The 25,924-nt window shown below is 39.2% G+C and overlaps 1 protein-coding gene and 1 long non-coding RNA gene across 2 annotated transcripts; one reads left to right on the top strand and one right to left on the bottom strand.

Moving 5' to 3' along the window:
* The first annotated feature begins 952 nt into the window (after positions 1–952).
* On the top strand, positions 953–23,809 carry rnf19a (ring finger protein 19A, RBR E3 ubiquitin protein ligase). Its single transcript, XM_015019874.1, has 10 exons — positions 953–1,101; positions 9,831–10,691; positions 14,788–14,996; positions 15,655–15,799; positions 16,437–16,599; positions 17,713–17,827; positions 17,999–18,157; positions 18,881–19,100; positions 19,682–19,825; positions 20,563–23,809. The coding sequence occupies exons 2-10, from the start codon at positions 10,099–10,101 to the stop codon at positions 21,332–21,334; spliced, it is 2,520 nt and encodes an 839-aa protein (XP_014875360.1). The 5' UTR covers positions 953–1,101; positions 9,831–10,098; the 3' UTR covers positions 21,335–23,809.
* LOC106938044 (uncharacterized) lies at positions 12,009–25,720 on the bottom strand. The gene is made up of 3 exons (XR_001422516.1): positions 25,388–25,720; positions 17,301–17,306; positions 12,009–12,019 (listed from the first exon to the last, which is right to left on the bottom strand). It is a non-coding gene; the product is annotated as an uncharacterized LOC106938044 (long non-coding RNA).
* Between the last annotated feature and the right edge of the window lie 204 nt (positions 25,721–25,924).

Here is a 25,924-nt window from a genome sequence, read left to right as displayed (position 1 = left end):
AAAAAAGAAAAGAAAACTAGCACACAATGTGCATCCTGCATGCACACACCCATGTTTCCAAGTGCATTTATTTTTAAAACAAATTATATTTCCTTTGAAAAGTATGCTAACCTTCAATCTCTTTAACACAAATATCAAACATTTTAGCAACCATAATATTCCATTAAACTATACCATCCATCCACCACTATATTATGGTGGTGGATGGATAGTAGTAAAGATAGTGCATAGTATACTACACTTATAATGCACTTTTAGTCATTTTAAATTGAAATACACGTGGACTTCCTAATTTATTCCTCATCCATTTTTGTCCTGCAGGTTTTAGATTACTCTGCTTCACTACACCTGAGTCAAATAATCAGGTCATTATCAGCACTCTGGAAAACTTGACTACACTGAGGAGTTAATTCTGTTATTTGAGATGTGTTGAACCAGGGATATGTCTAAAAGTTGCAGAACACCGGCCCTCAAGGCCTGGATTAGAAGACCCCAACATCATATGCAGCTCTGGAAAAAATTAAGAGACCACTTAAAATAATCAGTTTCTCAGATTTTACTTTTCATAGGTATATGTTTGAGTAAAATGAACATTCTACTCAAACATATGTTTGAACATTCTATGAACTGAAATTCCAAGCAAAGTATTAATATTTATTTCCAGAAAATGAGAAATGGTCAAAAAAACAAAAAAGATGCAGTGCTTTCAGGCCTCAAACAATCCAAAGAAAAGAAGTATATTAATTTAGAAATAACAATACTAATGTTTTAACTCAGGAAGAGTTCAGAAATCAATATTTGGTGGAATAACCATGAGGTTTTCAATGTGGCTCTTTTCATTTTTTTCCAGAGCTGAATGTTATGACATGAACTAAACTTTCCCAAGCTAAGCTAGTTTTTACTTTATTTTGAAAAGACTGTTTCCAACCGGAAGTGACCGAATTATGTCAGCTTGTTACGTTGCTTGATGACAGCGGACTCGGGGAATGTACCTTGGCTGAAGTTTTGTGTTACACATTTCGTACCAAGCCTGACTGTGTAATGGCGACCGCCGGACGTTCCTCTGTGGGGAAGTAATTTGAAACAGGACGGAATAAAACAGTAAGTATGAAATCAAAATGGGCTTTAACGTCTAAGTTAGCTCAAATTTAGTTAGTATCACCCACGTAAGAACTTCCTCCTCTCCGATGGCTGTTTAGAAGCTAGCTTAGTTAGCATGTCCGTTTTTTCTTCAAATTCAACTCTGTCTCAGAAGTAATAATTATAACCTCCTAATAATTATATTATCATTATAGTTCGTGAGTAACACGATTAGATTAATTCGATAATTTACCGTCTTTTATGGTGTTACATTGCCGTAGAGCTCTTTAGCAGGAGCAACTCTTCGGACGGTCAAAGTTAGTCAATGTTAGCTTCCTGCTAAAAATCTGTTGTCGGTTCTGTTAGCAGGCTGAGAAGTGTAAACAATAGTTCCATTTCATTAATAACATTAAGACATTAGGTCTTTTTATTTTTTTTATTTCAATACTGCTGTACTCATACTCTCGCTATATAGTAATTTTGTTGTAGTTTTGATTCTTTACAGTTCTCAGTGTTTGATTTTCAGAGACACGACTGCACGGCATTCCAGCTGTAATTGCTTTGTAATAAAATAGTAATAAAATACATAGTCACTATTTCTGAAATATTACATATTGTGGCCCATCCTCTCGCTGAAAAAGGCATTGTGCAGTGCCGCTTTATATCTAATATATGCATCATTACATCAGTTTTGTGGCGCTTCATTCAGAGTTAATGTAAACCATGCAAACACTGTCAAAATTACATGATCGATTCATTGCAAATATATTTAAGCTGACTCTGATCCGTTTGCATGATCAGTTGAATAATTTCCAGTAGTTAATAAAATATCCACTGGTTAAAATCAACAGAGGCAGGACAGTTGTTTTACTACCCTTTACAGTGTTTGTGTCCCTTTTTCTCTAATAGTCTGAAGCTACAATACAGATTTTTATAGATAGTGATTTTTTTTCCTTTTGTGTTAATACTATAACATTTAGAAGAAATAATAAAATGTGCTACAGGTTTCTTGATGGAGATAGTAATTTAAACCAACTGATTTTATAAAATTTTTATCTGCACCACTTTGAACGGTTGATGCATTTAAAAACCAAACTAATGGGGGATTATTGTTTTGATGCAGGAAATCTTTAGGTACGAAAAAGATAATCAAAGTCTTTAATCATTTCAGTATCAGAGCTAATCAATGGGGGAAACAGCTGATTGTTCAGAGGTTTTCTAGCATTTTTATCACTGATTGAATTTCCTACCCCAATGGGACATTTTGAGTGTTGCTATTTTCTCTTGTTTTGGAGAAAGATTGTCCTTTTTGTTTATATAAATAAGATTGTGGTCAAAGGGACGAAAAGCATATTTTGATTTGAAACAGGAAAAGTATTAGACAAAGTCCTTTAATCTTCTCTGTAATCGAAAGGGAGACAACAGTTCTGTCGCAGATGAATACAAGATTCCTGGGCTGTGAAAAGAGACCAAACTCACTCTCTTACAAGCAGACAGACTTTATTTTTGCTTGTCAACAGGGACCAGTCTCTCCAGATTTGTTGTCTCCAAAACTGACCTCTGTCAGTTTCTGTGTATTTCTGTTATTCCGAGCATGCGAGAAGAGCATGTTATGATCAACATTCACGGACAGTCTGCATGTTCCTGGACTTTAAAGGTTATCTCAAAAATATTTATAACACAAAAGAAAATAAAAGTAATATGTAGATTCAAATGCATTGAAAATACACTTGATATTTTAGATCTATAAATATATTTGTTGATGGAGTACCTTCTTACTCTAGAGAATGAGAATTTGCTAAATATTTTTATTTTACATTGAATAGGTCTTGATGTATCTGACATTGGGACTCTAATGTCAGATACAGATGCTGGATCTAATATTAGATCCAGCATCTAATATTAGATGCTGGAGAAGGAATTGATTTGCAAAATGCTTGCTAATCCGCTTTAACTTTAATTTGAATTCTGCAAATGACTTTGCAGGTTGTGGCGAGTGCTGATTTCTCAACTAGATGACTGCCTGTCTTAGCGAGTGTTAAACATGTGTAAACACGTATTATAAAATGCTACATGACAGCATTTTTAAAGCCAGCAAGACATTCTTTCTTCATACACTTAGATCTTTATAGCCTAAGCAGTGTCTTTTCCTGTTTTGTTATTTAGATTACTATCACATGTGAACGTCTGGGAAATCTCACGATTTTCATGAAGTCTTTCGGGAGAAATCGATTATTGAATACTATATTACACTTCAATATTGGAAGCACATTGCTGTTGTTGCCCTTAAACAACAGCAATTTGACACCTTGACACTTTATTTTTTTTCTTGGGTTACATTATTTTTGTGATGGGATGATGCCAAAATAAGATTTAAAACATAAATTTGTCAAATTGCACAGCCCTATTTTGGCTAACCTTGAGATATTTCTGGATTTCTTCTGGTGGTTTACAATCAGTTTTCTAAATCTTACTTTTGACCTCCAATAGACAATGCAATAATGGAATACACCAACATTGTATCTATGAAACTAAAACTACTGGCACTGTTAGCCTACCGTAAAAATATTCTGCATATTTCTTTAAAAATGTGGCTGAAACCGTTTTAAGTGCTGAAGTATCTGCTGGTGACGATGTCTGGCCCATTTCGATACTTCAATCTAAACTTGTACATTGTGTCATTGCACATTTGAGTACTTTTTTAAAAATCTCAAATGACGTTTTATTGGTCTTTTTCACGTATCTGCGTTTAGAAACCTCCCATAGGATGACATTCATTGGTCTGCAAATTGACTTTTCCCTCGTTACTTTTTCCCCACTTGCGTGCGTTCTGTACATAAATGGTGTCCAACACCCAGTTCCCTGAAACATTGTATGATCTCAAGTGTGCTTAAGTGGCTGCATTCATTGAAGGCTTTGTTTCCTGCTGCCTTTGTCAACAAACCATTGACTCTTCTTAGCACTTTTGTTGCAACATCTGAGTCTTGTGCTGCCTTCAGAAAGTGAGGAGGAAGCCAAGTGCAGAAAAAATATCTTCATTTTAATGAGTACAAACAACACAGTGCAAAAGTGTTGTTTTAGCGTCTGAGGTGCGTCAGTTTCTCAGGAGTTTTGCACAACACCAGGCGTCGTGGAAGTTGTCCCAATCACTTTTCTTAGACTTGCCAAAATCCAAAGTCGGTTTGTAGCTGTGCATTTAGGTTTTCAACTTTCGGTTCAGAGAAGACCGCCCTGACTGCCTGAAATTCAGCTTGCTGGTTTGTGATCCCAACAAAGCGCAGAAACGAACCAATTGGGAGCAGAGCATTGGTGAGAGATCAAGGACCACAACAAGAGCAGAAAGCAAAGCACTGGATGTAAAACCAAAGTCAAAAAAAGTTTAAGGTAGATGGCTATGAAATGGCTGGTTTTAAAAACATACTCTAGCTTGGTTTTATTTGTTTAAATTGAGTAGAAGTGGTAAATTTGATCAGATAATTTGCTAGAGGAGCTAATAAGAAAAAAAAAAGTAGCTGACAAGCTTTATAGCAGCTGGGAGTGTCAGGCTTCCTCATTTTGCGTGTGAAGTAAATATGTGGCTCCTTCTCCCGTTTTTACTTTGTGTGTGACTTAATTGCATGTCTTGTAAACAGACTTATTTGCAGTTTTCTTTAAAACATGACATCAGTGTGAATGCTTTCTTTAAAGTTTTTCTTTTTTGATGCAGTTTTAGAACGTCTTAAAGTTAATCAAATTAATTGTCACGCAAGGTCCTAAATTACAAACCCGTAAAACAGTACTCATTAGAGAGAAGTAAAAGTATTGAAATGGACGGAGAGCCTTTGTGAACTCCAGTTTGCTCATTAGTTGAACCGTTTCTCTTTATACCCTTTCCTTCAAATTGAAAGGTATTTCTTTGTTGTCTGAGTTGTTAAATGGAGATGGTTAAATTGCTGATTACGATGTAAATTCTTTTAATAGGCTTTGATACCTATTTATGCACAGACTTTGGGGCTCATCATCGTATCCCAGACGAAGTGGAAAAGTACCTCACTCTGCCTTCTGCTATCTTCCTGTTTAGTAAACAATACTCAGAGGAGCATCTGAGGCATTTGCTTCTGTATCGGCTGTTCCCTCTCTTTGTTTAATGCCACACTATTCCTGAAAATACTCAAGCTAAAGATACATCAAGGTACATGGGTAAAATGTATGACCGATGAGTCCTGGAGAGCCTTGAGCGTACAAGATTACGCTGTTCTTATTTCTTCATGCATTCTCAAGTGAATATCCGCTGCACTGGGAAGGACTGCCATTTTCTCAGTGTGCTTAGTAAACAAGGTTATATTTAAGAAATGAGTTTTAGTTAAGTTTCTGGGCTGTCCCTTGGTCCGAAGCCAAAAGAACTGGAAGCATTGTCATAATCAGGAAATCTGTCCTCAACACGGAATGTCACCGGAAATTAGCGTACGTGACGAAGGCGGCCAAGGAACATTTTTAGACGGACATTTCCAGTCATAGTTGATCCTGGTGAGTTTCAATTGTAACAAATTTTGTCAACTGGAGAAACTTTCACTGTTTTCTCCTTAAAACTGGACCCGAACTTTTAGCTGCTTTATTATGCAAAGAAAATCACAGATTAATCTAGCAGAACACCTGGTCCTAAATATGGTGTTTTGAAGGACACTCCAACTGGAAAATGTCTTGAAAAAACAAGAAGTAAATTGAGGAACTCTGAAGCAATCCTACAGGAAATGACAGATCAATGATAGTTTGTCTGTTAAAATGACACAACTATTGTGACATTTGTCTAACGTGTAGAAACATGTTGTAAATACCTTTGCCATCTTTAACTCACTTAGAGTTGAAGGAGTTCAGTTTCACTTTGACAACCACATACTGTTATTTATTGTGACGGCACGTATCGGCATGCTGCTTCTTATGACTATCGGAGCTGATTCTTGTTTTCTGACATCCTTTAAATGCCTCGGATGCCCTGTTATTTACCTTCTGCTTATGACAAAAGGGACTTTCAAAGATGCAACCAAAACTCTTTGATTGTGAGGAGAAAGCTGTGGTGTCAGTAAACGTGCAGGCAGATCCGCCAGATGAGAACTTTGTGTCCAGTTTAGGTTTATATATGAAACACTTACCCCTTTTTCCCACTTTTTGCCAGTTCCAATTTCTCTGCAGGAATGATATAAGATCTAAAAGCAGTGTTCAGAATAGTTTCTTCTAGATTGCCTTCTGTTAGTGGTTATCTGTTCATATTGGGATAGAGGTGACATCACGTCGCTATAAGAAATTGATTAATAGTTGACAATGTTTCCGTCTTCCCTAGAGAATATTGATCCTTACCTTAAGACAGACATTTTTAAGGCTGTTAGCTTTTCCAAATGAAGGATGTTCATGACGGAAAAAAGCTGAAAGCTCAAAGATTCAGCCTTCCTGTTTTCTACTAAAAGTCTTGCTCTCTCTCTTGTTCTCTTCAGCTTGAATGACCTACAAAGGGCAGGTGAAAAATAGTTTTTAATAGCTTTTTATGTCTGTTTCCTCTGACTTCATTCTAAGCCAACTCTCACTGGTATTGGAAGAAGCTAACATTGCATCCTCTGTTGCCGTTAGTACGACATGGTAGCGCCTGGTGTTGTGTATCTACTGATTAGATTTTTTTTTTTCCAGTGGTCAGGGTCGATTTTTTTTTAGCAGTCGATCACCTGGTGCAACTCAGCAGCACAGAAATGATTTTCCTTTTGGTGGTGACTTGGCAAGATGCATAGTTGTCCAATTAGCCGTCCTGACACTTTTTTTTTTTTTTAGATTGGTTCCAAACTCTGAAGTTGTTCAGTTCAACACATGCATATAGTTTGAAACCGCAATGAGAACAGGTTTATTGTTGCCTACTTGTATTTACTTTGGCAGTGGGAAGTGGAAGAAACACTGTGGAGGAATGTGAATGTTAACATTCAGTTATGGTTGTTTGACTGGATATGGTCACATTATTTTTAAGGTTTATAAATAATCTCAGATAACCGGCGTCTTCAAGGCACTGCTTGATGTCCAAGTGTGCAGTCGTGTTAAATGTCTCACTGCAGGTTGGCTGAGCATCTTAATTGTCTGTTGCAGAGCGAAGGTTCAAAAAAAACAAAAACAAAAAAAAAAACGGGGGGATTGGGGGGAATATTTTGTTTATTGCTTCGCCGGTGCCAGTGTGTTATTGCAGTGTGGTGCTAAGTGCTATACTTGTTAAAACCATTACCACTGCCTCTCCACATGACTTACTTTATTACTATTTTCCCCCTTCCATTTTGACTCACAAATTATAGTGTGACCTTAGACTGACTTGATTCCCCAGCAGAAACATTTTGCTTGGAAACGGCATTAGTCATAACACTGCCTAGCAAAAGTGTGATTTATTTAATTATTTATATATATTTTTAAGAGTTTGCAGCAGATTGAAAGTGTTTATTCTGCTACGGCAAACTTTTTACCCAGGGGGTCTCGTCTGAAGAACTGGGACACCATCCCGATGTACGAACTGTGTTAGTGTGTGATTCCCCCTGAGCGCCACAGACCTGGAAGCACAGACACTCTCTGACCTCAGCCACATGGAAAGTCCCACTCAGTCTTTCTACATCGCATAGGCAGGATTTTCCAGTTTAATTACACCACTACATTGCAATTTCACATTAAGGTTGGTTGAAATTACTTTTTCTCCCTTGTTAAAGCTTCCTCCTGCTTACACAAAGGTTTTTCGGTTCATCTGACAAGCCAAAATGGTTTGTTATAAAGTTGAATTATAGAGTTATAGCATCACTTCCCTGTGTAGTTTTAAAGTTCATTTAAAAATGTTGGGTTTTAGTGAACGTGTTGCTGTTGGGCACTGTGGTGGAAAGGAAAATATTTATCTGTTTCGGTACTTTTGAGGAGGTTTTAAGTTTGTTTGGGGAAAACCAGCCTTTGCAAAAAGTGATGCAAATTTTTAGATCTTACTGTTACATTGTGGATATTTTTAAGTACTTTCTGATTCCTAGCTTTTCGTAAACTTTAGCCAACTTTGACCAAATTTAGGAAGTCCTGATTTCCGTCTAAGCACTATATTTACCTGCATTGACAATTTAGTTAGGACTTAATCATGATATGTTCACTAATAAGAAAAATATTGTATTTTTCATTATTCAACTCGCTTGTTGCCATTCAGACAATGAAAACTATTGTCTAGATAATATCACATCCCAATATTTTTGACCATTTTTCTTAATGACTGTTACCGTTTTATAATTCTGCCAATGAGAAGAGACTCAAATGTAATTCTATTTTTGCCTGGCTTTCACTTTTCCTTTCAAATTACTTGCAGCTCAGCAGGGAAAGAACTATACTGCAGCTAAAAGCAGTCTGTGACTCCAGTACTACATCTCCAAAATGTGGTCAGACTTGGATGCATTCATGCCTTTTCCCCTTAAAACTGTAGACTTTCACTGTACTTGCTTCTAAGTGTTTTTACAGAGGCAGTCCAGTGCATTATGATAAATGACCCAGATGCCCCTCACAAGCTTTCAGAAAGTCGATTCAGCACCGAATGAAAAGAGTCATGGCACCAAACCGAATGTATCTTGAGGCTGTGCAGCTGAAAGCTTGTTTTTTGTTATTTATTTATTTATTTATTTTACAGTTGACCTGCAGCTTTGAAGCAGACATCTTGCTTCTACCTACAATCCGTTGTGAGTGCTGAAAAGCCACAGCCAGTCAGAATGAGGTTTTCTGGCTTGTAAAACTGCTGCCTCAGATTGGATTTGCAGTGGTTATTTAGTCACCTCTTAGCTCGCCGGGGATTTTTCTCCAAAATGATGCCTCCGGTTTACTTTGTGGAGCTGAAGCACAACTGAAATCAATGTAGTTTTTAAATTTATAAAGCCATCTCTCTCTCTCTCTCTCTTTCACTATTAAAACAAAGTAAGGAGGACTAACTTCAGAAATAAGGCTATGTTCACACCGCAGGCAAAAGCGACCCAAATCCACTTTTTTTTTGCCCCCATGAGACCTATATCTGACTTTTTCACAACAGTGCGAATTGCCCAATTAAAAAACAAAAAGAAAGAAAAAAATCTGATTTTGCCACTTCTATATTTGATACTGAGTCAGTTACGCATCCAATTGCACCTGCAGTCTGAATGTTTATGTTTTATTAGGCTTTTATGTTATTGTTGTGTCATAGCTCTGCACCCGAAAAAAGCCAGATGCTGTAAATCAGGACAAAAACAATGTCTGAAAAACATAATTATGAACTTATGAAAGAAGTGTGTGTCACTGAAGCGCGTTACGTCACAATCAAAACAGTCCTTGCTTTGACTACACATCCAAACAGACTTCTCTGCAGAAATTGCAGTCAGTTCTCTACAAAATGCCATCGCTATTAGCTGTACTTTCTTTTTATTAGCTTCCTTCGTGTTGTTATGAAACCGTCGGCTCCCATTGCTGAGTAAACTTTAAAGTCAATCCATAAACGGCTCCATTCATCATTACTTTTATAAACGATGTTGCTGCTGTGCCAACATTCTTCTTCTGCGGGTCGCTTTGGGTCGTAAACCGTTCACACAGAAGTCTTGTTGTGGTCGGGTTTAATTAGTAGTATGAACAAAAGAAAAATAAAGAAATCAGACTGCAGCATCAGTCAGATCAGACTGCTGTGTGAATGTAGCCTAGAACTCATAGTAAAAGTCCTAATATTTGTTAGTTTTTTCGTCATGCTGAATTTGTGTTTTCCTTTCTTCCAGGCCCGTGTGCAAACCAAGGCCTCATCATCTCGACCTCAACACCCGTCTGCAGCTGCTGTGATCTGAAGCAGTGGAGCGCCTTACTGATTTGTTTTCCTCTTCCTGCCATCATGTCGTAGCTCAAGTCGTGCTGCTCCCCTCGCTGGGCATCCTGTCTCTTGGATCTCTTTGCATTTTTTTTTTTTTTTGATTTATCCTTCCTTTCACCCCCTCCTCACCTCATGTGGTGATTTCTAAGTGAAGCACCGGTAGCGCCTCTTCTGGCGCCATGAGCAGCCTGCAGCATGGCAGCACAGGCTCAGAGCGAGACCTGCACTCCGCTGCGTCCTCCGTTAGCCTCCCCTCGGTCAGAAAGAATCCCAAAAAGCGACGTCTGTCCCTCCACTCGTTCTTCGGACGCAGACTCCGACCCGAACGGGACTCTAAGCGGAAGTCCAGGACTCTGTCATCCGGAGCGGACGGCGTGGTCAGCGTCGAAAGCGTGCAGCCCGAGGCCGGCGTCGACAAAGTCTCCGCCCAGCCTCCGTCGGACGTGGCGTCCACGTCGGCAGGGACGGGGTCTTCGTCGGACCTGCTGGAATGCCCGCTGTGCCTGCTTCGCCACACCCGGGATCGCTTCCCGGACATCATGACCTGCCACCACCGCTCCTGCGCAGACTGCCTGCGCCAGTACCTGCGCATTGAGATCTCCGAGTCCCGCGTCAACATCACCTGCCCCGAGTGCTCGGAGCGCTTCAACCCCCACGACATCCAGATGATCCTGGGAGACCGAGCCCTCATGGAGAAATACGAGGAGTTCATGCTGAGGCGGTGGCTGGTGGCCGAGCCGGACTGTCGCTGGTGTCCCGCTCCTGACTGCGGGTAAGATGGAGGGCGGTGAGATCACATGGCATCAAACTGTCTCTTCATCACACATTTTCCATTTAATTTTAATATATGTATACAGTGCCTCACAAAAGTATTCAAACTTTTTTGCAGTTTGTCACTTTATAGCCACAGACTTCATTTGATTTCATTGGAATTTGATGTGATTAATAAGCATTTAGTACAGAATTGTGAAGTGAGAGGGAAATGATTCGTGTTTTTTCAAAATCTTTACAAAAAAAGAAAACTGCCTCTGTGTGCAAAAGTGTGTGATGAATAATTAACAACACATCACCCTGAAACCGCCACGAAGCGTGTTTTTGACATCATCGTGCTGTGGGAATGCTTTGTTGCAAATTGATCGGAATAGAGAAAAAAAAAATCCCTAAACAATACTGTAAGGTTTGTCCCTAAATCAGCTGCATGAAGGATAAATGACGCAGAATTTAAGTTACGGGCATCGGAGGAAAGCATCCTGAGTTGTAACGTCTCCACGGTTACTAGCGTTAGCATCTCCGTCATTAAAAGTATACATCAGCATTGGCATCAAAGGTAGGAAAACAACAGGCCAAATATGTTAATATGCAGAATTTGCACGCATGCTACTTAAAATATATTGCGTCCAAATATGTAGTGTGGTACATATTGTACAGCCTTCCACACTTTTCAGATCTTTATTTGAAACAAAAATTAAGAAACGTATAGTTTGTTTTTCCTTTTGCACCACAATAATCTGCTACATTGTGTTTATCTGTCACATTAATATCGATATTTTATACCTTCTAGTTTGTGGCTCTTAAGTGAGGAAATATGAAAAAGTTGTATGTGAATACTTTTAAAAACTAACATTGTACTCATTTAGTAAGTACAAAATTATGTTTTTCTAATACTTAAACAAAAAGAAAGCTAAAAATCAACACTTCAGGACTGATTTTGCTCCGTAAAAATCAACCCCAGTGTCTGCACTCGTGCTTGGTTTAAACTTCGGTTTCAATACAGCCGTTTTGTTTTTGTAAGTGAAATGAGTCATCCAAGAGAGATTTGAACAGGAAGTGCTTACTATCATTCTGCTGACGTGAATCTGTCCCATTGTTTTAGACTGTGGGAGAATACGAAAGGTAAAAATAGACGTCAGAAACGCAAATTCAATTCATGGTTTTGTTGCTGATCATCATTAATGCACAGAACCCTGAGTGGCACGGTGACGTATAAAACCACCTTAAACGTGGAAAGAAAAACAAATTAAAGACGTACTCGAATGTAAAATCATAAAACTTTTACACTAGGTATTTCAGACTTCACCAAATAAAAGAAGAGGTTTGGTGCTTTCTGCTTGAGCTGCTGGAGGAGGTCAGAGTTCATGTCAGTTTATGTTCAGGTCAGTTTGGAGCCAGGAGGGATTCAACAGTTTACTCACAATGACCAACACCGACCTGCTGACCCTGTTTTCTTGCTCTCTCGGCTTCATCACAAAACACCGTACTGTTAGGCCATGGCAGCCACTCGACACACAATGCACCTCTGCACCACACATGGCTCCTGTGTTTGAATTGTTCCAGAAACTTCACGTCTTTGTATTGATTTCCCCATTAACCTGAATTTACTCTCTATGCTGCATTTGCTGCATCAGCAGCTGAAATAATGCTCTCAATCCCAAATAACTGATTTGACCCACTGCCAAACTATCAGCTCCGTATCTGTTGCTGTTACATAATTGTGGTTTAAAGGTGTTGTTCGTTAGCTGAACTAGTTTTTCGAGTGATAGATTCTGTATTTGTAGCAAAGTTAAAGTTTGCCTAGTTTTAGATCCTGATGTGCTTCCACTTTTGTTTTGTTACAGCGTTGCATTGGTGCCGATTTTCTGTTTTTATGTTGATAATCAGATTTGTTTTCAAGCTTAAACTTATTTTAGCTTGCAATTAGAGTGGAATTATTTGGCATAATTGTCTTTTAAACAAATGATGAGGCTTGTCACATTAACAAATTTTAGCTGGACGATAAATGGTTCCAGAAATTATTGCGATAAATGATAATGTATTTGTTTAGAGACCATTTTCAACTAAAACACAAGAACCAGAAGAAAAACAAACTATTAAAAAAAAGAAATAAAAGCCACACAAAACTGAAACCATAAATAAAATGAATAAATATAAATTTATATATGTGTTTTACTAATATTAATTAATTGTTTGTTGCTACAGTGTCAAATGACACCAGTAACTCTTTTAGCAGCAATGTAATGTTAGCAGATGTTGGTGGCAGGGATCCTGTGCAGCTTTACAAGTCAGGAAAGGGATCAAATGTGGTTCAGGTGTTTTCCAGATCTTGATGGATGTGGAAAATATTTATATTTTCCTGGCTTTGCTCCCTGCTTTACTTACTGCATGATAAGAATCTGGTTAAAAAAAAAGCAAAGGGCCTTCAGCTTTTTTTTTTTTTTTATTTAAAAGATCCTCCGAATCCATCTGTCGCCCCCTGTCAGTACTTGTTTTCATCTATTCGTCCATCCGTCTCTTTGTTCTTCGTTCTGCCATTGCGTTCATCTATATATCCATTTCTTTATCGATTCATCATCCAACCAGCTTCTTTCTTCTTGCCTGCAGTTTTTCCAAGTTTCATATTCATAGCCTGACCTCTGTGGAAAAATGTGCCTTAAATACACAGAGAATCATAACTGCAAATGTGGAAATGTCTGAAAGGAAGGGTTTTATGGTCGGTATAAAAAGTTTTATTCCAATCACTGTACTCTGTCCAGCTGCCTTTCACTTGTGCGGAATATTTTATTTCCTGCAGCGACTCAACTGCAAACATTTGAACTTTCAAAATCACTTTGACTGCACATTGCCTCCCTCAGCTTATCACCTTGAAGGTGTCAATATGTTTCCAGTGTGGGTCTCTGGAGCTTCCTGTCCCAGTATGAGGTTGGATGAACAGAGTAGGAATTAAAACTTCCCAGGAGTCGGGTTTGCTTGCTGAGAAGTGCGTGGGGAAACACGGGGAAGTGAAGACGTCAAAACGTCCATTTGGAAATCAGCTTTTACATAATATGTCATCAGTTTGCCACACTGAAGTGTTAGTTTGGAAACTGTCTGGACTGGCTTTTTTTTTTTTTTTTTTTTTAGCCATACGTTCTGACGTACAACTTCAGCTGTTAAATATGTACAGCATGGGGGTTTGTACGTTTAAAAAGAACGGCATACGTCATAATAAGTATTGTTCTGATTTTCTAACCTTTTTTTTTCTGCGTTTTCAGTTTTATTTCCTCCCAAGTCAATCTGTTAATTTCCTCTGAAGAAAAAGGTAGCTAAAACTGGAAAATTTTAGGGAAATCTTTGAGGTCACATTTAACCATAATTATGAAAATGTTCCGTTTAAATGTATGACTTGAATAGATGAGTCAGGAGGAGAATAGCTTGTTCCTTATTCAGCTGAATTGTATTTCAAAAAGTTTGTCATGAGAAGATAGAGTGGTAAATTACCATAATGACGTTATTTAATTTTATGTAATTAAATTTTTATAGTGTCTTTATTGTCTGTGTTGTTTTTTACTCACTTTTAGAATGAGGAAGCTCAGGAAAACAGCTGCTAGCTTTTTCAGTCATCATAGATGGAAAATAGTTTATTTAAAGCAGCTGCAACTGCAATCTACTTTTGGTTTTGTTTACTTGTAATTTTTGAATTATAAGAATGGGTGGATAAATCTTGTAGTTGTAGCTCATTGGTCTGCAGCCTGGAACTCTTTTGACCTTCCGCAATACCTCTTGATATTTGGCTAAATTAGAGCAGAACCAACTAATTTAAATCTTTTGAAAAGGCAGAAGTTTTTGCTGTTGTTGTTGTTGTTGCATAGAATAAATCCTGCATTGAATTTCCACAACAAAATGACAAAAATTATCAGCGACGTTTATTTTTTTTTTCTCTCATCACTAGGTTGGAAACTAAACGCCTTTTAAGATGTTATGTTTTTCTTTGTTTTAAATCTTAAAAACTGAAATAAAATGAACACAAATCTCCTGCAGTAGATGCTCATTAATACAGTCCAGGTTCAGATCTCTAAACCAGCATTCTGCTCCTATTTTTTCCCCTCCTCCAGGTATGCCGTCATTGCTTTCGGCTGTGCCAGCTGTCCAAAGATCACCTGCGGCCGTGACGGCTGCGGCACAGAGTTCTGCTACCACTGCAAACAGCTGTGGCATCCCAACCAGACATGCGACACGGCGCGGCAGCAGCGGGCCCACAGCCTGCGGCTCAGGAACTTCAGGTCGTCGTCCCTCAGCTACAGCCAGGAGAGCGGAGCAGCTGGTATGAAGGACGATTGGTCACTAAGTCTTACTTGGTTTCGAAGTTTCTCCGTAGCCGGGTTTGCTACCTCTTCACCGACCCGTTCGCTTATGAAATAAAGTTTTATGAGTCTGACGGTGGTTCTAAAGTGGATTTGATCAACTGGGACAAATCCTTTAGATCACATCAGGAGCAAAAAACATCAGTCATGCTTTCAAAAATGCAAAAAAAAAAAAAAAAACATTAATCAAAAGGAAATTTTAGAAGATTTCACAGTAATTGTGTTGTTCAGAGGGTCTAACCTTGTCAGCCTCTCCTAGTTTGATACTTCGTTCACTTTGGCCTCATTAGTCGGTGGGGGAGTAAAAGATGCTTCCTGGACCCTCCTACATAAAGGAAATGAGCTTCTGTCTCTGTTTAGCCAGTCCTGGTTTTTGTTGACATAATTGTTGCCATTATGCCCAACAGTCTCCCTTGTTTTTGCCTTGGTTTCCTTATTTGCTTTGATGAAAGAATCACACATTCTTAAATACCACATATACCTTCAGCGTCACAGATTATTTGTCTAGATGTTTACATCATTTTATGTTGTTTACATATAAACGAGTTTGCAGTAACAGGAACGGTCTATGACCTCCATCACATTCTGGTTTGTTTCTCCTTTAACCATCCGTTGCAGGTGATGACATCAAGCCGTGCCCTCGCTGCTCTGCTTACATCATCAAGATGAACGATGGGAGCTGCAACCACATGACCTGCGCCGTCTGCGGCTGCGAGTTCTGCTGGCTCTGCATGAAGGAGATTTCTGACCTTCACTACTTGAGGTGAGCCGCGTGACGCCACGGTTTTAACATTCACCGCTTTGTTATCGAGGTTCCGCTTTATTAGCTTAGTTTCTCTTATTATCTGTTGTTGTCATCAACACCAAAACCTGTCCTGTCACCTAGTCAGTCATTTCTGTACTTATGCTGACGAGCAGAAGATTTGTCGGTTTCACATTTGGTGTTTTACTCTTTGCTCTTTCGCTTTAGTGGAAAACATTTAGTGTTTTTCCTGCATTTAGTGGTGGATATATGAAGAAGAAACTCAGCTTTTTTGACCTTTGAGTCGGTGTTTGTCGGCCCTGGTCCTCGATGCAAACTGTCCTGTGTTGTTAAGATGTTTTCCTGTTTCAAAGCACACAGTTTAAAGCGACGGATCATTAACAGGCTCCTGCAGAACTTGTTGTCCTTGTTCCTTTCAAATGTCCCCAAGTTTAAATGCATGTGCGTCAACAGTGCAGAGTTTGGGGTTTCTCCTTGGAGGAATTTTCCGAAACATTCATTTTTAGAGCCAGATTTAAATCCCCATCCTGGACCAGGATTTATAAGGATATATTTTATTTTATTGTCTACAGTAATAATGTGTACAGTTTTTCTCTTGGAGATCTAACAGACCGTTTCCTCTCCGCTGTCTTCTCAGTCCGTCGGGTTGCACATTCTGGGGGAAGAAGCCATGGAGCAGGAAGAAGAAAATCCTCTGGCAGCTCGGGACGTTGGTGGGAGCGCCGGTGGGAATCGCTCTGATTGCCGGCATCGCCATCCCAGCCATGATCATCGGGATCCCAGTCTATGTGGGCAGAAGGGTGAGAACTTCCCTAGCACCGGTTTATTTATTCACAGATCTCTAGTGTAGTAATTACTGCTTTAAGTCTGACCTAAAAATAGTGTGCTTGATCCGTGAGTTTGTCAGAATCAGGAGGGAGAAAGAGAAGAGTAAAAGCGAAAGTTGGAGATAGCTAAGTGTATCCTAGCGTAGTTTGTTTACCTCTTCATATGTAACTTCACACTGCACAATCACAGATTACAAAGAAAGATTTTTGGCAGAAATAGATATGAAAACGTAGCATATTTATGTTGCCATAATTAATGTAGCCCACCAAAGTTGTATTTAAAGTAGAAGATTGTTAAATAATCTTCTAAAAGATCTCTTTAAAGGAGATGTTTGTACTTATGATTCCCAGATAAGTAATTCTGTTTGATTACATTTCCATTAAGAAAAAAAAAAGTTTAATTTGGTACTGATTTTATACATTTGTTTTTACCTGAAAGTGACAAAACATGCTAATGATCACACAGATCGTAAATAAAAGTTGTTGTTTTTTTAAAGTAATAGATTTTTCCTCCTAAAGGGGAACATTATGTCTAGACAAATGATCCATACTGGAGGTTCGGTTGTCGAAATCCAGATAAAAGAGGTCAAAGTAGACGGGTGGTCCCAAAGTTATCTCCTGATTAAAAATGACTATCGTGTCACTTCTCCTCGTCTGTTTTACTCTAAACAGACACTATGCTGAGAATGTGTATTTATGTCCATAAGTATAATGCTTATCATCAAAAAGTGTATGTATTTTAGTAATTTAATTTAATTAAATAAAAAACAAAAATCCTTGCTGGAGAAGCAATCTGTGTAGTTGAGTTGAGGAAAAATCAGTAAAAGTGACAAGAAAAGTGCCACATTGTGAAAAACGATACAATATACTCTCATACTCAAATTTTCTGTGAAAATAAATGTTGGGCTTTTAAATGGCAGCAAATCAGAATCACCTAAATTCACAGAAGTAAATTCTTTAAATATTACAGAGTGCAGTTAATATATGTTGTGTACGTTCCTTTATTTGAATGAAATTACTGTACTAAAAAAAATTGCAGCTGTACGAAACGAAACACTTATCCCGCTCAACAATTTGCCTCATCAGATACATAATCGCTACGAAGGAAAGGACATCTCGAAACACAAGAGGAACTTGGTGATCGCTGGAGGCGTGACGCTGTCGGTCATTGTGTCTCCTGTGGTTGCTGCAGTCACTGTTGGTAAGAGATCACCTTTCTTCTCTTTCTTTGTTACACAAGTTGTCTTGACATTCATAGTAAATCAAGAGCTTCCAGTAACTGGGTGAAACTATATTTATTTTTTTCCTGAATCTCTGCTTTCGCTGATATAGAAAGGAAATGTTTACTCCATCTGTTTCCTGTGCGTCTCAGGTATCGGCGTTCCCATCATGCTCGCGTACGTCTACGGCGTCGTCCCGATCTCTCTGTGTCGGAGCGGAGGCTGTGGCGTTTCCGCCGGTAACGGGAAAGGGGTTCGAATCGAGTTCGATGACGAAAATGACAACATCGGCACTGGGGCAGTGGCCACAGGTGAGAATCTCCTAAATACTAAAAAAGATGGAAATCTGAAGAAGTAACAGCAATTCTAAAGTTCTCAACAACTAGCCAAAAATTACAGGGAAAAACCTTGACACTGGGTTTGTAAGGTTCCTTGAAAATGCTTGAATTCCAATTAAATGTATTCAAGTGCTTGAATAAAGTCAGTGAAACTGCACAGTTTTGCAATAAAGTGCAATCTAACGTTTGATTAAAAGCCTAAATTTGGAAAACTTTACTTGGAGATGAACCTAGGTATTTTCATACATGTGATAAAAAGAGGTATTTGAAAGCTGTTGGAATGCATTTAGCTTGAAGCACAACGTTTGTGTGTGTGTGTGTTTGGTTTACTTAAATCAGCAGTTGTTTTTACCAGCGCTCATGTTGTGTTGCAAATATTTGTCCTGGGCTTGGTCAGGACAAGTATTTGGGTGTGTGAGGCTGAGCTGGCTTAGGTTTCCCTTTGAGCTGTTGAGCGTGAGAGAGGAGACACAGAGTTGTATTAAACATCACAATGGCAGTTTTTGGAAATATTTTTAGAACAATAAGTGTTAAGCATGAGTTAAATGTTTGCATCCGTCTGATTTTTGTCAAGATTTCATGCACTTTCTGTCTTACCCACAAAGTCATAGAATATTTGGGTTTACTGCAGCTAACTCAGTACGTGTTACTTTTTTTCCTCAAACTGCTCTATAACTAAACAAATCTCCCTCCCAGACACGACGTCTGTGGCGGAAACTCGGCTCAACAACCCGAGCCTCGGCGACGGCGCGAGCGTCGGCGGCCTGACCGGCCTGAGCCTCAGCGTCAGCGGGAGCCACATGGAGCGCTGCGGCGTGAGCTCCGCTCAGCGGGACAACATGAGCGACAACGCCAGCACCACGGCGCTCGCCGGAACCAGCATCACGGGCAGCCTGTCCGGCAGCTGCTACAACCGGTAAAACGCTGGAGCTGGACGCTCCCTTCGTTGTTAAGATGCCTCCTTTAATGACATTAGCGACGGCTTAATAGCCGAAGCATATGACGTGGGAATAATGCGTCTTGTTTTTCCAGTTTCAGGGCTTTTTTTAGACACTAATCGTGGTTCTTTTCCATAGTCGTGTTCTAAGCAATGGAAAGACACAAAATCTAGCGTCTAGGACAAATGCCTTTGTTTTGTCTCATTTCAAGCATACTAACTTTCAAAAATAATTATTTCTTGCTATTTTCAGCAGGGAGATGGCAAGAATTTTCCTCCTGAATATTAAGAAGGAAATTCCTTAATATTCAGGAGGAAAGAAGTATTGGTTATAAGTGAAATAATTTGCCAGCGAAACGAGAACATTGTCATCAATACCACAGATTTATTGACTTAAAACAAGCTCCTATTTCTTGCTGTAAAGTTACATGTAATTTCGCTTTGTCTCACTTCAAGTGTACTAAGATTCTTACACCAGAAACTAGACCAAAAATACTTGCTGAGATTTTGTGTTTTTGCAGTGTAATAATTAGTTTGAATTAATTGTTTGTTTCCTCCAGGATGGAAGTGCAGGCCGACGTCCAGAAGGAGCGCTGCAGCTTGAGCGGCGAGTCGGCCACCGTCAGTCTGGGGACGATGAGCGACAACGCCAGCACCAAGGCCATGGCCGGCTCCATCCTCAACGCTTACATGCCGCTGGAAAGGTTAGCATTCAGATCACACTCGTCCCGCAGCGAGCAGCTGCTCACACACGTTATTAGCGGCTGGTGAGTGTGTGAGCTGGAACTAGTTTGGAGCTAGTTCTGTTTTTCAAACTGTATTCTTAAAAATTTTTTGATTATTTTCTAGTCGTCCAACTCAAATAAAATCAAAGGAAAAATGTAACTGTGCTGGAAATCTACCAAAATGACACCCCAGGTTGTATCACACATACTTTTAATGAATCAGAAGAAATGACCAAAAATATATATTTTTTTCCTACCGTGAAACATCTGTCAGGATTTTGACAGCACAATAACATAAGAAAAGGAAGTGAAATCGGGGCTTGAATTGTATTAATTGTAATTAAAATAATTGTCAACTAATTTAGTAAGCGATTAGCTTTAGTATCTAGACTCTAAAACAGGACATTTGTTGAAAGAACAGGAGACACTAAGACAAAACTGTACAAAGATTATATACATTTTGATAAAGACAAACACCTTCTTTGTCTGTAAATATGTTCCATCTGGAACTACTCAAATGGCGAAATTTAAAATAAATCTCCTTTTTTAGCAGCTTTTGCTATCCAGAAAATAAGTAACAGATCAAGCATAGCCAGAGAAAATCCTCAGAAAACGATCGTTAGCAAGTGAAATCGTCAAATTGAGCCAACAATTTCCATTCCATTTTACTTTGTGTGAAATGCGTAGATCCGTTAAATGTGGCGTTTGTTTTGCAGGGATGGCAGCCTGGAGGCTCCTGCGGACTCCGAGTCCAAGCAGGACAAGGTGAGGCACTGCAGCGCCAGCAGCAGCATGGATGAAGCCAGCTGCAGCAGCAGCTCAGCCGCCATCAAAGCGGCTGGCGCCGATGGATGCGTGTGCTCGTGTCCCTCCGCGTGCAGCTGCGGGCAGCCCGGCAACCAGTGTGGCCCCTTGGCCTCTTGGTCCAAGGAGCCCACCGCCGCTACCGCGGGCAAAAAGTGCAAAAGTAAGCTCTGGAGGAGAGCGAGCAGCGGCGGCGGCAGCAGAGGAGACAGAAGAGTGAACGAGACGCAGGGCGACATCGACTCTCAGCTCCTGGAGCAGCGAAGCGCCAACTCCTCCGAGCTCGATTCTCCGTCTCTGAGCGGCAGCCTCCCCTCGGTGGCCGACTCGCACTGCAGCCACTTCTCGTCCGAGCTCAGCTGCTCGGACCCCGAAACCGCTAAACCCGCCCAGATGGACCCTCCGCCCCACCAGCCCACCATCACACCTCTACCTGAGGTGGAGCACGACCACCTGGAGCAGCTGCCCCCTCAGAGCGGCCACGCCGCCCTCGCCCACCGCCTGCTGGCCTCATCCCCACCCGCCTCACCGAAAGACAGGTGCAGCGCGACGTTCCTGTACATCAGCGAGGAGAGCGCCGGAGAAAACGCGGAACCGGAGGAGTTCGTTAAAGAAACCAGCAGAAACTCTGCCGCGCTGCCGGTGAGCCCCGCCAGGAAGCGCTGCATACAGACAGACATCTGAAGACGCTTCCCCCGTCCTCACGCTGTGCGACCGCTGCAAACTCTGTTAGCTTTACCATCAAATTTAGGAGAAATCAGGGTTACGGATGCAAAGTGAAGCTGTTTAGTAACAGAAGGTGAGAAGGAAGGAGGCTGGAAGTGTAGAAAATGGCCTGGACTTCTGGCTTCCAGAAGTTTCAGCCAGTTTTCAGAGCAGTGTGCTTGTTTGCAAGTAGATTTGAATGTACATGAACATGTTTGAAGCAGGCTTTGAGCTTTGTGAGATTCTGCAGATCTGTGACGATCGGCATAGAACGGACAGTTCCTTCATGTCAGAATGATTTCCTAAAACCAGTGTGTGAGGATGTTCCAACCAGGAGATTGTCCCCCTTTTTAACATCCAGGATATCCTTTTTTTTTTTTTTAAAGTTCGAAACCTGTTGTTATTTTAGCACCAAGTTGCATTTGTCATCTCCTTGGTCAGGCTGATGATGTTTTGGTTTATTTACTTAGCTATGATATTTCTAATTGGAGATTTTTCAGCCAGTAACATTTTTATAAGTTTCCACTTCAGTCGTTTGCAAACAGACTTGCTGAAAAGGTTCATGAAAAATGTAGCGGTTTGCTTTTATCGCTGTAACATTTAGTGAGTTTCGTTTAACGTTTCAGCTGCTTTCTGAGCCACTTTTTGTCCACAAATCGGCCTGTTGAGCACAGAGTGGAAAATATGACAAACAGGAGAGAAAAGGGTAAAAAAAAAACATTTAGATTGTTGGTGTTGGATAACCAAAATCCAGTGCATGGGAATGTAGGAATAAAAATAAAATGACCTTGGAAACGGACATAATCCCCGACCAACAACGGATATCAGGAATTGATTTTAATCATTTGAAAAAGCCTCGATCGGGACATCTCTAGCTTTCCTGATGCTGGTTGGAGTAAGTAATCTAAGCTGCTATCATGAAACCTAAATGTTTTAATATTTAGTCTGCAGAAAGCTTTTTTTTTCTTTTCTTTTATGGTAATCAAAGAATGATCCGGTGTTTCCAGTTTACTCTTGGATTCCCTCAGGATTGTTAGAGACTCGAGTTTAACGGTGGGACCAGATGATACAGTAGCCTCCTATATTTTCCAGAATCATCAGACATTAGAAAAATTATATATTTGCTTTTGTTTAAGATGCGACTCATGTTTCTGTTTTACATATTTGCTTATTTTTATGTTAAGCTTTGGGGAAAAATTGGTCTTTGATCCGAATTTGTTGGTGTAACCGAATGATTTTTGTCACGAATCCAGATTTTTATGTTTAGATATTCTGGACTGAAGCCAGCCAGCTTCGTGCTTTCTTCCCCTTCATGGTTTCCCATCTGCACTGGTGAGCAGGACAGCTGTGTCTCTGCTGATTTACCAGATTTCACTACATGTTCAACGTACAGTTGAACCATAAACACATTAATTTAATGCAGTTTCTTAAATCATATATTCTACACAGAACAGAGCCCTATTTTTTACACACAAATGTGTAGCATTTCTTACAAATTACAGGGCTTGTTGTAATAAAATGACTTCGATTCAACCAAACTATGTTTGCAATAATGAAATAAGCTTTTTAGACAACTATACCGTCTGAGCTGAAGTTTCCTCTGTGGAAACGCCTGAACTTTATTTGAACTCATGTTGTGCATTGAGAACTTGCTTCTGTATCCAAGCACATTTATCCTAATATTCGATATTCTGCAGTGACTGTACAGTATTGGTGATAAATTATTTTTTTTTTTGTTTAAATCCAAATGAAACTTTCTGAATCTGAGCTTTGAGTGTACTTTACCAGCAGGCTTTTTTTTTCTTATGTTTTTAATTTTCTTTTTCAGAAATGACTGATGCAAGTAATTTTATATTTGTCAGCACCCGACAGTGCCTTGGGAAAATTTCCTGTGTGTATAGTGTTTTTGTCTTATTTCTTCCTGTCTTCATGTGATAAATATACAAAAATTGTTGGATGATTTTCTGCCTATTATTAAAATGGACAAAATCTTATGAACCTCACACAAGCGGTTTTGGCCGACCAAAGACCACGCCGATTATACCAAATTATTTGATTGGTTTGAGGTTTTAAAATGTTCCCTTGAAGCCATCATAGTTTATGTAAAAAAATATATAACCACCATGTTGGCATTAAATGCATTTTCTCCAAAGTGACACTAAAGCTACATCTCGAGTTTTGCAGCCTGACCTCTTCTAGGCGAAATCAACCAGCTGTTTATGAGCTGCTTTAAAAAGTTGGAGTAGGAATTTCTTTATTTTAGATGAACCTCGGAGTTTATTTTCCTTTTAATTCCTCTTCCTGTTTGAGTTCTGGTGTCATTATTTGTTGTCTAATTTTGCTGAAAAGAGGCCTATGCTATTTGGAAACTTCTGTATTTTGACTCCTTGCATCTGAATGTGCATGTTGATGCATATCCTTCAATAAAAAAATTAAAAAAAAATATCGATCAAGCATTTTCTTGACGAAACGTTTTTGCATTTTGGAAGCTCAGTTTTTGTTTTTCAGGTTTTCCAGCAATCCACATTTAACCATGTTTAATTTCTTGTTTATTCTTAATATAGTTTCCCTTTGTGGAATTTTTCTTTTTACTTTTTGAGAAAGGCATGTGTTGCTTAAAAGCTGTAAAAGGAAAATTACAAGAAGAAACAGCAGTCATACTGTCGTTTATTTACATTTGTATTCAGTTATTTACATACAGTACATGCTTTTACATTCCATGATACTAAATAACAAAAAAAAAACATTCCAGAAAGAGCTGTTTATTCATTTAAATTGGAAGGGATTATTTTTAATCAAAGAAAAAAAATGAAATAAAAGATGTGGCACATCGTGTTGTATAGAGTTACATGTTCTTGTAGTGATGATTTGAAATCCCTCCTGTTTAAAGTAGGAAATGAGAATATTTTAAAAAGATCTTACTTACTTTCAGAGTTTGAATTTTTTAGACAGCTTCGCTCCAATACTAATCAGAACTGTTTTCATAGTATTTTCAACAACATGCCAAGTTTTCTGTAGAAAAAAGGCAAAGATTTTTGTAGATTATTCAAACTACCTTATTTTCCGGACTAGAGAGCGCACCATACTATAAGCCGCAGCTACAAATTTAAAAACAAATAAAATGGAAACGTACATCATATATAAGCCGCACCGGGTGAAAAGCCGGTGGTATCTCCGCCGCTCTCGGTTTTCCATAAGGGTCCAGCAGAGGGCAGCAGAGGGCTGCATCCTAATAAACCTTCTGGATTTATTAAGGACACAGCCCTCCGTCTCCAACGCCAAACAGGGTTTCGTTCACCACGAGTTTACGTGCAGCGGCTCTATTTCCCTCCTGTACTGCCAGATCGATGGCCTTCAGCTTAAAAGCTGCATCATATGAGTTTGAATTAATTTCTCCGTCGTGCCTGCTGCTAGCATGTGCTTGTTCTAAAATTAACCCTGTCTTTGATTTCCAATTTTGACTTCCACTTCCTGCTAAAGCGCCCCCTGGCGGTAAAGGAAAAATCCACAGAAAAGCCGCACTGAGCTACAAGCCGCATGGTTCAAAGCGTGGGGAAAAAGTAGCGGCTTATAATCCGAAAAATACGGTATCTTTTGTTGCGATTATGTACCGTACTGAAATGCAAGAAAATTCCACAGTTTGGGTCAACTGGTGTTGAAATTTGTATTTTAATAAACAAAAATAATATTTCCTTTAAAAGCAGTGAGATTTGTTAAAGTATATCCAGAAGTATTGTTTGAATAGTTGACCAATGGAGACTTGTTTGGGCCGCAGTGCAGTGTTCAAATAACTTTTAAAGAGTAAAGGTGGCCATTTTTAACTTGGATCGTTAAATTTAGAAACATTTCATGTCACTGGTCTTATTAAATGATTTAAAAAGTATCTAAAAGTGACTCTAACCGAGTAAAAACGTCATCGGAACGGTATTAAACTTAATTTATATACTGATATGTTTGCCTTTTGTATACGTCTGTCGTCGTCCCACTATGAGTAAATGTGGTTGTGAAGACACTTCATCTTCTTCGAACCACCTTGAGTAATTATGTGTAAACCAGTGCAGTTTCACCGCTCTGATCCTGGAGGTAATCCCACAATTACAGCCTTCATACTCTTGGCAGATTTTGGTTTAAAGTACTGTTAGATTTTTACCAACCTTGTTTCCTGACTGGAAATAATATTAGCGCTTTGGTGATGGAGATAAAGATTAGGGTGATGACAACGAGGCCTTCCTGCGTCAAAGTTTATAATGTTTATAATCACATATAAAGTTACATACCAGTGCAAAAATGAAAGATAAATTGGTTGATTTTTCCCCCCACTGATTTTTGAGAAAAGTATAAAAAATTTTCAACATGCCATTTGAAAAAAAAAAAAAAAAAAAAAAAAAAAAAACCCCCTTTAAAAAGTTTTTTAATTTTTTTAAAAATTCCTTTCTCATTTTTTTAAAATTAAAATGTGTTTGATCAGGAGCAAGGCGTAAAGCAAAGTTACACATTAAAAGAAACAACTGTCCTGTCTACTGACCCTCAAGCCAAAGCATAATCCACAAGTCCATGTAGTAAAAGAAA

This window comes from Poecilia latipinna, unplaced genomic scaffold (genome assembly GCF_001443285.1).
Source record: "Poecilia latipinna isolate Pla-1442-1.1 unplaced genomic scaffold, P_latipinna-1.0 Scaffold2492, whole genome shotgun sequence".
NCBI lineage: Eukaryota > Metazoa > Chordata > Actinopteri > Cyprinodontiformes > Poeciliidae > Poecilia > Poecilia latipinna.
The sequence above is the reverse complement of the archived record's forward strand: the minus strand, read 5'-3'. Positions and strand labels throughout refer to the sequence as shown.